Here is a 12,346-nt window from a genome sequence, read left to right as displayed (position 1 = left end):
AAATCAGACATTTTGAATACACCAGAGAGAGTTTAATTATGGAAAAAAATTTACTTATAATTGGATCAAATATATTTACACCATGTGTTCAATTTCTTAGAACAAGAAGATCAATAAAACCTAGAAGAACATAGAAGAACAGTAAAACATAGTTCTTCGATTTCGAAATCAGAAACAGAAATGTGAAAAATATACAAGATGAGTAAAACAATAACGTACCTTGAATAATATTTTGTTGATGGTTTCTGCTATTATTCGCAACGAGTTCAAATGTCTCTTCAATTTGGAATGTTGCTCGAAACTTGAGGATTTGTGTTATCTTTGAAGGAGAAGAGGAAGGGTGAGCCATAACGAGCGGTTTTTTCGAAGCGTAATCGTTCGAGTGACGCGCGTGAAATTGACGCTCCATTTAAAGGAAGGGAGTGCACGTGGATTAAACCTGAGTTGGGCCAACTTGTAAGGATTGTATGCGTTATTTGCTTGTATGTGTAGCGGGGCCCATAAATAAAAAGTAAACTTATTTTCTTAGTTGGCTCTACCCTTCTATCTTTTTCTCTCTTCAGTCTTCACTTATTCTTTTTTTAATTTCTTCTAGATATATTTGCTTGCTTTTCCTCTTTGCAATTCAAACATTTATGACTGTGGTTTTTCTCTTTCTATACATCAAGTATTAGTTGGAGATAATACCATCACTATCTTTATTGGCGAATTTATATGCGATTCATGATATTTTGGAACGTGAACAAATTGCTACAACAAAATGATACAGAAAATGCCGCCTAATTGATAAATTCATGTAACTATGCTTTTCAACTTGGCATTTTTTCCACTGTCAAACGCTTTTTTTCTCTTTGCAACTGTCTTTCTTTGGAATTCTGTTATCTGGTCATTAATGGCACAGATTTCCCCTTCAAGTTCTCGCTTCTTTCGCTTCAACGATTCCAACTGAACACATACGGACTTCTCAAACACATCGACTTCCATGAAGTTTTCAACATTAGCTTCAGTTTCTGCTTTGACTTTTGAAGTGTTGCGTTGGTTGTCTTGGAGAAGAGACTCTGCTTCTGCAAACAAATTGGAACCTGTTACTTCCACAAGTTGAAACATTCATATAATTAAGTTTTTGGACTAACGTTATCAGCTTTAAAAGCATTTCAATTAGCAATCCAACAGCAGTTATAAAATTTTATTTATCGGAGTGAAGATTATTTTTGTCCTGACTCCTGTATGTAACGATGACTAGTTCCAAAGTAATTGCTTTTGTTTGTCACCTTTAGTTTTCCATGCTTATTTGAATTTTCTATCACGTTTTAATTAAGAAAATATGAACCTTCGAATTAGAATTGTTTTACCTGTACCACCATTTTCATGGATTCCTACCACAGGAGAAGCAATATTTCTAATATTCCGCGACACCACTCGAACGATCTTTCCAATAAACTCATGTTCATACTCATTCCTGCCAAATAGCCAATATGATCACAATTTTGTGCCAAGTCAACATTTTTTACATGGAAAAGTATAGGCAGATAATAAAAATACTAAACAATGTAAACAATAAATATATCAGATGTTTATTTCACTAGATGTATCGATGATTGTTTTAATATTAAGATTTAGGTTAATAATTTAGAGATATAGTGTATTTTTATTTAATTGGTAGTTGTTCATGTTGTTTAAAATAGTCATTATTTACCTAGCACTCTCCTTATAACTTATTTTATTTAACATTTATTAATTATTATAATAATTAATAAATACTAGATAAAATATTTCCGCTGATAAGGTACCCTTTGAAATGGAAGCCTGTTAAGTTAGCTGCCTGATGCAGAGCAGCCCTCCAATCTCGCAGTCTGTCTACATCATTCTTGAACCTCTCCTCATGCTTAGCCAGTGCTTCCTCATAACTACCACGCTGATGTCGAACGTGAGGAGGATCCACGTTATAAAAAACCGGCAAAACACACTGGGAATTAGATTGAGAGCACTTCATGATCTTAACAAGTTCATCTAAGCAATAAGAAGAATAAGCATAGTTCTTCGAGAACACAAGTATAGCAATCTTGGACCCTTCAATTGCCTTGTCAAGTGTTCTTGAGATTTCATTCCCTCTATGAAGAGACTCATCATCCATGAAGGTGTGGATTCCCTTGCCACAAAGAACATTGTAGAGATTGCCAGTGAAACCAAATCGAGTATCAGTGCCTCTGAAGCTGAGGAACACATCGTATTTCCATCCATTGCTCAAGGAAGGAGCCAAAGACGAGTAGGAAGCTTGTTCTTGGGACTCCAGTTCAATTGGATAATCATCAACACGTTTAATCAGCCTTGACACTTGTTCAACAATTTTCTCAACAAACTCATATCCGTATCCATCCCTGCATAGTGTAAAAGAGCTTTATGCTTTAACTACTGCAAAAACAACGTCTACGTTTCTTATTCAATTCAACTTTTAGTGTTGATTTGGATGTATTTGCTGTTTAATTTTTTTCAATAAAATATTAAATTAATATGGAGGTCCTATATTTTCACTTACATTCCCACGAATGACTGAATGAGTGTTAAGAGAGAGCAAATTTTGTGATTTATAATTATCAAATAATTATTATTGATGATTTTAATGTGATGAGTTTGGAAAATTCTAAATTAATATTTGTAATGACTAAACATTATTAATTATATTAATTATAAAATGATTAATTTGATTTTCATTTAACACATATTAATTAATAATTTTGTGATGCAGTTTATTATTGGGTCGAAAACAAAATTCTGGTGCAAGCTCAATTACATTCAGCTTTGGTTTAATGCAAAAAACATATGATTAGTGTAGCTGAATTGTTGTGATATTTATTGGGCCAGAATGAATTTCATTGCTCCAAAATCCAATTATGTTCCATGTTTAGTAATCCAATACTTGATCCAAAAATTCATCAGAAAAGCAAATATTATCATTTGCTCATGGCTGAAATCATTTTTATTCATTGGGCCAGTTTTATCTATTATTGATATAAGCCCAAAAAATTGTTCTCATGCATGGTCCGAAACCATGAAGCAAAGAAAATAAAGTTTCAAATGCTTCCAACGGATTCCATCTCACTCTTTGGATGGATTTCAAATTCAATTTGCTAGCATTGGAAACATGAGAGAGAATTTGACTTTGATTTGATGGAAATCATTATGCTTCACGCTACTCCACCTAAGGGAAGTAAAAGCAACCTCTTCTCAATTAATTTTTGTTTATTTCATTAAATTGCTTTTTTTTCAAGATTGTTTCTTCTCTCTCATCTCTTTCTTCTCTTCGGTCATTAACCAGAAAACAAGGGATGCCGTGGAAGCTACACCTACTCAGGGAAAAGAAGATGGAGCACGTCTCAAGACCATCATGATGATGGCAAGAAAACATAACAAAATAAAAGTATGTTGTGGCTGAGATTTTCACCAAAAGTGGTAAGATTTGGTGAGGTAATCTCGAGCTTCTCATACCCAAAAAGAAAGTAGGAGATTCGGCCAGCAAGGAAGAGATCTTTGGAGGCATGACTTGTCTCTGATTCTGCTCAACCACCACAGGAAGTAGTTAGAGTGGCGAAGTGATGGAAGAGGCAGAGATTGGAGCAGATGAAGCCATCATCATCATGAAGCATCAAGGGCCAGAAATCCATCTTGGAGAGCAAGCCAAGGATGGAGTGCTCGGATTGATGAAGAGTAATGACCAAAGAAGAACTAGAGGTATTTGCATATTGGGTTTTGCATGGGTTACCTCCTCTCTCTCTTTGGCCGAATCGATTTTGTGTGAAGGAAAAGAAGTTAAGCTTGGTTTTTGTTTCAACTGTGAAGGCTTCTCCTCTCTATAAAAGGGGTGAACAGTCACGGTTTGATTCAAGGAGAAAGTGTGAGAGTACAAGGCACAGAAGTCTCATAGCTACCTAAGCTTACAGATTTTCTTCTCCTTCAATGTATTCTGTTTTGTAATTTTTCTGTTTAATTTTGTCATGTCTTGAGTCTCATGGAAAAAGGCAAACAGTGAGGTTTGTATGAAAAAGTCATAGAGCGGAAAAAGGCAGAGAGTGCAAAATTAAAGAAAAAGCCATAGATGTCTTAGAGTTCCTTTGTTCATCTATGTTGTGTTTCATGATTCTGTGAGAATCCCCTTGTAAGTTGGGTTAGCACTTTACAGTTTGTAATCAGGTTGATTATAGTGAAATTCCATCATAGTTGTGATGGAGACTGGATGTAGGCTGCATTGCACTTAGTAGCTGAACCAAGATATATCTGGGTGTAATCTTCTTTTCCTACTACTCCATTTCTGTTTCTACTGCTTAGGAGATAAAACCAAAAATATCTCGTGCCAAGTGACGAGACAAAAATAAAAAGTCTCGTGGCTAGGGACGAGACAAAAACAGAAAAGTCTCCTCAAAGACCAGAAAATGTAATCAAGCAAAAAAGGGGGCTAAGATTCAACCATCCCTTCTCTTAACCACTAAAACCATCATAATGATATGAAATTACTTGCTTTTTTTTTTGCTGATTAAGTGCTAACTAAACTTTAATAAAAATACTGTCTCCTAAACTTTTTTCATTCTCACATGGTTCTCATAATATATTTTTTTATTAAGTTTTTATAATTTAAGTACCAACAAGTTATACTTTATATGACATAGTCTTTTCTTCATCTAAAAGTCTTTAATTCAAATCCTATTTCTAACTTAAAAAAAAAAAGTTTTCATAATTTAAGTAAGCACAATTAGAGTTCAAATTTAGTACATATATTATATGATTTTTTTATAATCATCTACTTGAATTTATTTTCTTTAAATAACTATTTATGCACAGCACAAGTATAAAATAGTTATTTTTATCGACATAATAATATATAATTAAGGGAGCCATTTAGATAAAGACGCTTAAAACGTCTTTTTGTAAAAATATTTTTTAATAATTAAAATTTAACACATATAATCGATTAAATCATGTTATTTTTGTCAAAATTAGGTTAGATAAATTAATTTAACCAAAAAAATAGTGAATCAAATCTTGAACTGGTCTAAATTAATATTTTTTTATAAAAAATGACTACAATACCCTTATTATAGAGAATGATTAAAATACTCTCATATATATATATATATATATATATATATATATATATATATTAATTTTAAAAATTCTAAATCCTAATCCTACGATAGAAAAATAAAGGACTAAAATTTAGGATTCTCAAAATTAATATCTATAATAGGAGTATTTTAGTCATTTTCTATAATAGGATATTATAGTCATTTTCTATAAAAAATAATATTAATTTAGACCAGCTTAAGATTTGATTCACCATTTTTTGGTCAAATCAATTTGTCTAGCCTAATTTTGACAAAAATAACACGATTTGATTGATTATATGTGTTAAATTTTAATTATTAAAAAGCATCTTTATAAAAAGACATTTTCAGCATTTATCTAAGTGACTTCCTATAATTAAATACACATGTTAAACAATTTAAAAATAATCATGCATCAAAAACTAATAAGACTTTAAAGTAAAAGTAAATAAGTTCTTATTAACTTTTATGGTAAATATATAAGACTTTATCTAAAATAAAATAAATTAAACTCAAGAATATCCCAAACCATAAAAATATTGGACTTATCAACTTCTATAGTAATAGAGGAGGATATTAAAAAAAAAAGAGCTTTTTTAACATATTGAAACCATGGTGGAATAATTCCAATAATTTCCATGGTAAAAAACTATTTTTTTTTTTTTATTGGGCCTTTACCTCAACACGTACTTGTCATCTAGTTAATTTGTATTGTTCAAAGTATCTTTAAGAACTGACAAAAAAACGATATCTTTAAGTCCATGTAAACCAAAACTTAATATGTACACCGAAAACTGAATTGAATTAATCGAAATTCAATTATTTGATCAATTTGATTTAAATAAAAAATTGCAAGAAAATAGTTAAAAGTAAATAATCGATTGGTGATATTATTTTAAAAGATTAAATAAAATAACAAATAACTAATTTATTATTATTTAATTTAATCACAATTAAATATTTAAACTTTGAAACATTTAATTTCACATTATAATAAAGACAAAGGTAAAAGAAAACTGTAAGGAGGTACCCTTTAAAATGCAAGCCAGACAAGTTAGCTGCGTCAGCCATGGCAGTCCTCCATCTTTGCACTCTGTCCATGGCATGCTCAAACGTCCTTCCAGTCTTAGCCAGTGCCTCCTCATAAATACCTTTCTGATGCCGCACGACGCTAGGATCGACGCCGTAAAACACTGGCAAAACAAACTGGCCATGACGCTGAGAGCACTCCATGATCTTCACTAGTTCGTTTAGGCAATAAGAAGATTCAGCATAGTTCTTAGAGAACACAAGAATCGCAATCCTGGACGCTTCAATTGCCTTCATAAGTGATGCGGAGATTTCATTCCCTCTGTGAATATCGTCAAAATCCATGAAGGCATGAATTCCCTTGTCACAGAGAGCTTTGTAGAGATAGCCTGTGAAACCGTAGCGAGTGTCAGGGCCTCTGAAGTTGAGGAACACATCGTATTCCCAATGCCAGGAAGAGGAAGAAGAAGAGTGGGATGGTTGCAGACCCATGAGAGCTTAGAAGGAAGCTTAGACAAGAGTTCAAACACTGATCACGCGCATACAAGTCTGGTCAACCAATATAATTATATACATGTGGCGTCCTCTAAACTTCTCAGATGTATCTTTAAAAGGTCTAAAGTTTGATTCTCAGGGAAAAAAAAATAGCTTTTAATTTCCTGTTAACCGTGTGGGCCAATGGTTTCTCGGTCAACCGTACCCTTGCGGGTGCTTCAATTAAATGAATTAATCATCAGTTATGTAACTTCTAGGCAGCTCTTGAAAAAACAAAGAAAAACATATAATTAACTCTCTACTAAAAGAAGGTATATGACTGTCATATGGTAGTTGTTGATGACTGAAAATGACAGCAGAAAAATGTGGAGAATCAGATGTTCTTATTAGTGACTTTGTTCCTCTTCCATGTACTGGTTGTTAGTTTAACTTTCTAGTTTTATCTCCTCATCATAGTCATGCAAATTATGAAGATTTTCCAAGAGCACAACTATATTGGTAAAATATCTAGGAAATAGTGTAGGGAAAAACACAACTTGGCTTGTTTCATCATGATGAACAAGATAGTGTATGTTTTCTCTTGTTGTGTATCAGTGCAATTGAGAAAAAAAAAGTTCAGTCCAGTGAATAAGAAATGAAAAATACACTAGTGTCACTGAAACTCAACAATCATATATATCATACAGGATATGCTTCTGTAAATACACTTTAATAACCACCCTATTTTGGTTAACATGAACCTGAATATTGCTACGCTCTCCAATGACCTGTTCTCTAAGACATTACCACTATGCTTCAATATTACCTTGGCACATGGTTCCTCAAATTAGCCCCTTCAACTGTCAGGATTTTTCCACTGTCAAACACTTCTCTTTTTCTCTTTAGCAACTGTGTCTCTGCGCTGAAAACCTGCAATCTCAGCTTTTATTGCGCGAATTTCCTCTTCAAGTTCTCTTTTCTTTTCCTCCAAAGATTCTAACTGAGCGGAGAAACACTTCTCAGCCATATCGACTTCCTTGTTTCCATTTGGCACTTCTTTTTTACCATTATCAATTCTTTCTGGGAAATGAGTATGACAAATGTCTGCTTGATTTTCATTACATCCTATGACTTCTGTATTTGATTCCGCTTGAATAAGAGAAGCCTGTTTGCTCCTTTCAAGACTAATATCTTCAGAAACTAGAGGCTCTAGCGAACCATTGACTTGATCACCGGAAGTGCTTTTTTCACCCAGTTGTTCTCTGTTGTCCTTTCCAGGGGATGCATTGATATTTGACTCCTGAGAGGAGAAAATGAGATGGTAAGTTAAAAGATTAAAAGTTTCAAATGTCTAATTTGCAGGAAAAAAAGGGGTTAAAGTTCTAAGTATCTTTTAAATTCCATCATTGTGGATCCTTTTATATTGATCCAAGGAAGATTGCCACTTTCATATACTTCTACCAAGCAAGTTGGACAGTTTGAACATCATACTAAGTAATTCAGAATATTTACCGAATTTGAATTCTCCATCTCATATATTCTTTTAATCCCATGGCTCTCTAGTAAACATTTGTCCCGTGTTGTAACAATGACTCTTGTTCCAAGGCCAAACCAATCAGGTTTTCCAGCAAGAGCTTGTAATTGCTCTGGTTTGTCAACATCATCTAGAATCAAAAGGAACTTCTTTTGTTGGAGCCAGTGCTTTATTGTTGAAATTCCTTGTTCAAAACTTGTTGCTTTGAGATTCTTCCTTTCGAATACATTAGAAAGAAGCATATTTTGAAGATACACTAAACCATGCTTATATGAATTTTCTCTCACATTTTCAAGAAAACATATACTTTCAAAACCGTTAGAAATCAAATGATAAATTGCATGAGCTACTTTTGTTTTGCCTGATCCAGCATTTCCATGAATCCCTACCACTTGGACTCCATCATAGCCATCAGAAAATAGAAGCGACTTTACTACTGAAACTTGAGACTCTAGTCCAGTCAGATAGTCAGCAACAGGCAAAGCAACACGTTTAATCTCCCTTGACACCACTTCAACGATCTTTCCAATAAACTCGTGTTCATATTGTTTCCTGCTCAATATATAAGACAAGACAATTATATGTACTAAGTCATACCTATTTGGAATTTTATTTAAAAAATAAAAGAACAGTAAACAAAATATGATAAGGTACCCCTCGAAAACAAAGCCAGTAAAATTAGCTGCTTGAAACAAAGCCTGTTTCCATTTTTCGACTTTGGATAAGTCGTCCTTGAACTTCTCCTCATGTTTAGCCATCGCTTTCCCATAACTTCCTGTGTGATATCGCACGTGATCGTGATAAATATCATAGAAAACTGGCAATACGAACTGACCATCAGACTCATGGCACTCCAAGATCTTGACAAGTTCATCTAAGCAGTAAGAAGAATCAGCATAGTTCTCGGAGAACACAATGATGGCAATCCTGGAGCCTTTAATTGCCTGAATAAGTGTTCTTGATATATCATTCCCTCTGTGCAGACCTACATCATCCATGAAGGTGTGGATTTTCTTGTCCTGGAGAGCTTTGTAAAGACTGCCAGTGAAACGATAGCGAGTATCACATCCTCTGAAGTTGAGGAACACATGGTGTTGGTATTGCCTTGGGTTTGAAAACGATTTCACCTGGGACTCTGCTCTGACTGGATAATCAGCAACAACAGGTAGCGTGTCCTCTTTAAGAATTGCCAACACCTGTTTACTAGTCCTCTCAATAAATTCGTATTCAAATTCATCCCTGCACAATGTGTTCGATAATGATGTTAACATGAGGAGTAAGTTAAGGCAAGTATCAAATTGATACATACCCTTTGAAATGTAAGCCGCATAAGTTGGCTGCGTCTCGCAGAGCGGCTCTCCATATTGGCACTTCATCCTTGAACCGCTCCTCATGCACCGCCATTGCTTTCTCATAGCTACCTCTCTGATGCCGCACGTCTCCGGGATCCATGTAATAGAAAATCGGCAAAATAAACTGGCCTTTACGTCGAGAGCACTCCAATAGCTTCACAAGTTCCCTCAACAAGAAATCGGTGTCAGCATAATGCGCCGAGAACACAATGATGCCAATCCTAGAGCTTTCAATTGCCCGATCAAATGTTTCCAGGATCTTATTCCCACTAATAAGATTCTCAGCATCCATGAAGGTGCGGATTCCCTTTTCACAAAAAGCTTTGTGGAGATAGCCAGTGAAACCGTAGCGGGTTTCAGGGCCTCTGAAGTTGATGAACACATCGAATTCCCACTCCCTGTCCCTCTCCGTTAAGGAAGGAAAAGAACAAGAGTTGGAAGCTTGCTGAGTAGCCATGCCAGCTAGCTGTTAGTATGACGCTGCTGTTTGCATCTTGATTGAAAACCGTATAAGTACTTAAATAAGAAGATCATGATCATGATCAATCAGTATAATAGAAATGCTTAGTAAGTGTTAGAAATATATAAATGTTAAATAAGAGTGTTTATTTGTAACTGAGAATTTAATATCCATACCTATTTCTTTTATTTTAAAGGTAGTTCTGATTAGTCGCCATCTTTTGAGATCCTTCTTTTAAATTGTAACAATTTAACTTGACTTTAAATATAAGTGATCTGTCGTCAACTCTTTTTCTCTTAGCAACTATCTCTCTAACTGTAAAATGAAATCTGAAATCTCATCTTTTACTGCACGAATTTGCTGTTCAAATTCTCCTTTCTTTTCCTCCAAACATGCCAACTTAGCACACAAACACAAGTCTTTAACTTCAAGTTCCTCCTGGTAATGCTATTATTTCATAAGTCACTAGAATAAAAAATGCGTGCATTGTTAGTTATCACTACAAGAATAATTTTTGTTGCCTTCCTTATTGTGTTTGTTAAAAAGTTAAATGAAATTTGTCACACTAAAAAATAATTAACTATTTTTAAACTGATTTAATTAAAGTACTCTTTCTGCTAGGGTTTAGGTATGAGTGACGGAGTGAGCGGAAGATTTACGAAGAGGGTGACATACAGTGAGGTAACCGGTAATGTCAGTGGTAGAACTAAGGGGAAGAGCGTCGAGGGGTTGTCTCTGGTGAGAAGGAGGAGGGTACTAGGGTTTCTAAAAAAGAACATAGCTTTCAAAAAGTTTCCTTCCGCGACATGGTGACTGGACAAAAGTCTCCGTCTCCTATGCTTTGGAATGAGGATTTAGATGGAGAGAGGCTAACCAAGGTGATAAAAGGGAACCACGGGGATTCGCATCCTCCTCGGGTCATCTTCTCAGAAAAAGGGCTGGCGGCGTTATCTGTACCATATAAGGAAGCGATCGTCGTCAAAGTATTAGGCAAGCATATGAGTTACACGGCGATGGTGCATAAGCTGGGTATGGTGTGGAGATTGAAGGGTGGGTTTCAAGTTCTGGACGTAGAAAATGGTTATTTTCTGGTGAAGTTTGATGCTTTCGAAGATCGGGAGAGGGTATTACTTGGTGGTCCTTGGATGATATCTGGGTTCTATCTTGTTGTAAAACCATGATCACCTGAATTCTATTCAGAGGAGGAGATTTTTGGATCCACCATTGTATGGGTATGCTTTTACGGCTTAGAGATTCGTTACTACCATGAGAAGGCTATGTTGAGGATTGCTGCTGCGGTGGGAAAGCCCGTGAAAGTCGATGTAGCAACTAAGATGGCAGCAAGAGGGAAGTATGCGAGGACTTGTGTGGAGATTGATTTAGGCATTCCTATTACTCGTAGTGTTGAGGTGGATGGGAGGGTTTTAGATGTTGAATATGAAAGCCTTGAGTTGGTCTGCAATACGTGTGGTTGTTATGGGCATGTTGGTGTGGACTGTAAATTGATTAGTTCAATTTCGACGAACATTGATGAAACAGGGGTGAATGAAGACAACGAACAAGATCATGAGAAGATGGATCAGGTGCCATTTTCTTCTAATATTGAGAAGCCTTTTGTTTTTGGTAGTGCTACAATTGGGATAGAGAAGAATAAGGATAAGGAAGTGCAAGTAATGGAATGGCACATGCAGGGGATACAACGTGGACCAAGGTGGAAAGAAAGACAAAGGGCAAAAAGGTCTTTTTGGGTAGGCATGACCAGAATAAGTCTAAAAAAGCTTATATGAATAAATCTTCTAATTATGTTGCTAAAGGAGAACCTGCTATGAAAGGCATAAGTGGGGTTGAATCATCTTTACACATAAGTAAGGGAAATCAAGTGTTAAAACAAGTGAGGAACTTTAAATTAGCTTCACCAGGTTCTACCTCTGCTCAAGGTGTGACGGGTGGCAAGCAAGGACCTAGTTCAGAACGGGCAGGGGCTTATTCGCAAGGCACGGAAACTTCTAAAATGCCATTCAGAAGCAATTTAAAGAGATTAAGGCCTAATTCTCTTCAGAATTCCCCAGTTGAGAATGGGAACAGTGTGGTTACAGTGGAGACCCCACTTACTACCCTCAAATAATCTGAGGTGTGGGTCTCACTCCAAGTAATATTAATATAAATTGTGCAAACATTATAGCTTGGAATGTGAGAGGAGCTAGAAATAAGCTAGCTCGGGTGCATCTGAAATAATTGGTAAAGAATTTTCATCCATACATTTTAATCATTTTAGAGATTCATTGTGCTTTCCAAAAGGTGGTTGTCTTTTGGAACAGATTAGGTTATACTTCTATTCATATTGAAGAAGCTCAGGGGCATAGTGGAGGTATTTGGGTGCTCTCTGCATGGCCCGGAGTAT

The 12,346-nt window shown here is 35.3% G+C and overlaps 2 protein-coding genes across 2 annotated transcripts; both read right to left on the bottom strand.

The window, feature by feature from the left end:
* Positions 1–670: 670 nt before the first annotated feature.
* LOC112801823 (uncharacterized) lies at positions 671–6,715 on the bottom strand. Its single transcript, XM_025844762.2, has 4 exons — positions 6,127–6,715; positions 1,791–2,378; positions 1,353–1,459; positions 671–1,064 (listed from the first exon to the last, which is right to left on the bottom strand). Exons 1-4 carry the CDS (start codon positions 6,615–6,617, stop codon positions 793–795), a joined length of 1,458 nt encoding a protein of 485 aa, XP_025700547.1. The 5' UTR covers positions 6,618–6,715; the 3' UTR covers positions 671–792.
* Positions 6,716–7,248: 533 nt separating this feature from the next.
* On the bottom strand, positions 7,249–10,051 carry LOC112801820 (disease resistance protein RPV1-like). Its single transcript, XM_025844760.3, has 4 exons — positions 9,443–10,051; positions 8,788–9,372; positions 8,112–8,685; positions 7,249–7,899 (listed from the first exon to the last, which is right to left on the bottom strand). Exons 1-4 carry the CDS (start codon positions 9,940–9,942, stop codon positions 7,480–7,482), a joined length of 2,079 nt encoding a protein of 692 aa, XP_025700545.1. The 5' UTR covers positions 9,943–10,051; the 3' UTR covers positions 7,249–7,479.
* Positions 10,052–12,346: the final 2,295 nt, after the last annotated feature.

This window comes from Arachis hypogaea, chromosome 5, assembly GCF_003086295.3.
Source record: "Arachis hypogaea cultivar Tifrunner chromosome 5, arahy.Tifrunner.gnm2.J5K5, whole genome shotgun sequence".
Classification (NCBI taxonomy): domain Eukaryota; kingdom Viridiplantae; phylum Streptophyta; class Magnoliopsida; order Fabales; family Fabaceae; genus Arachis; species Arachis hypogaea.
Note: the sequence above shows the minus strand (reverse complement) of the source record. Positions and strands in the feature narration are given on the sequence as shown.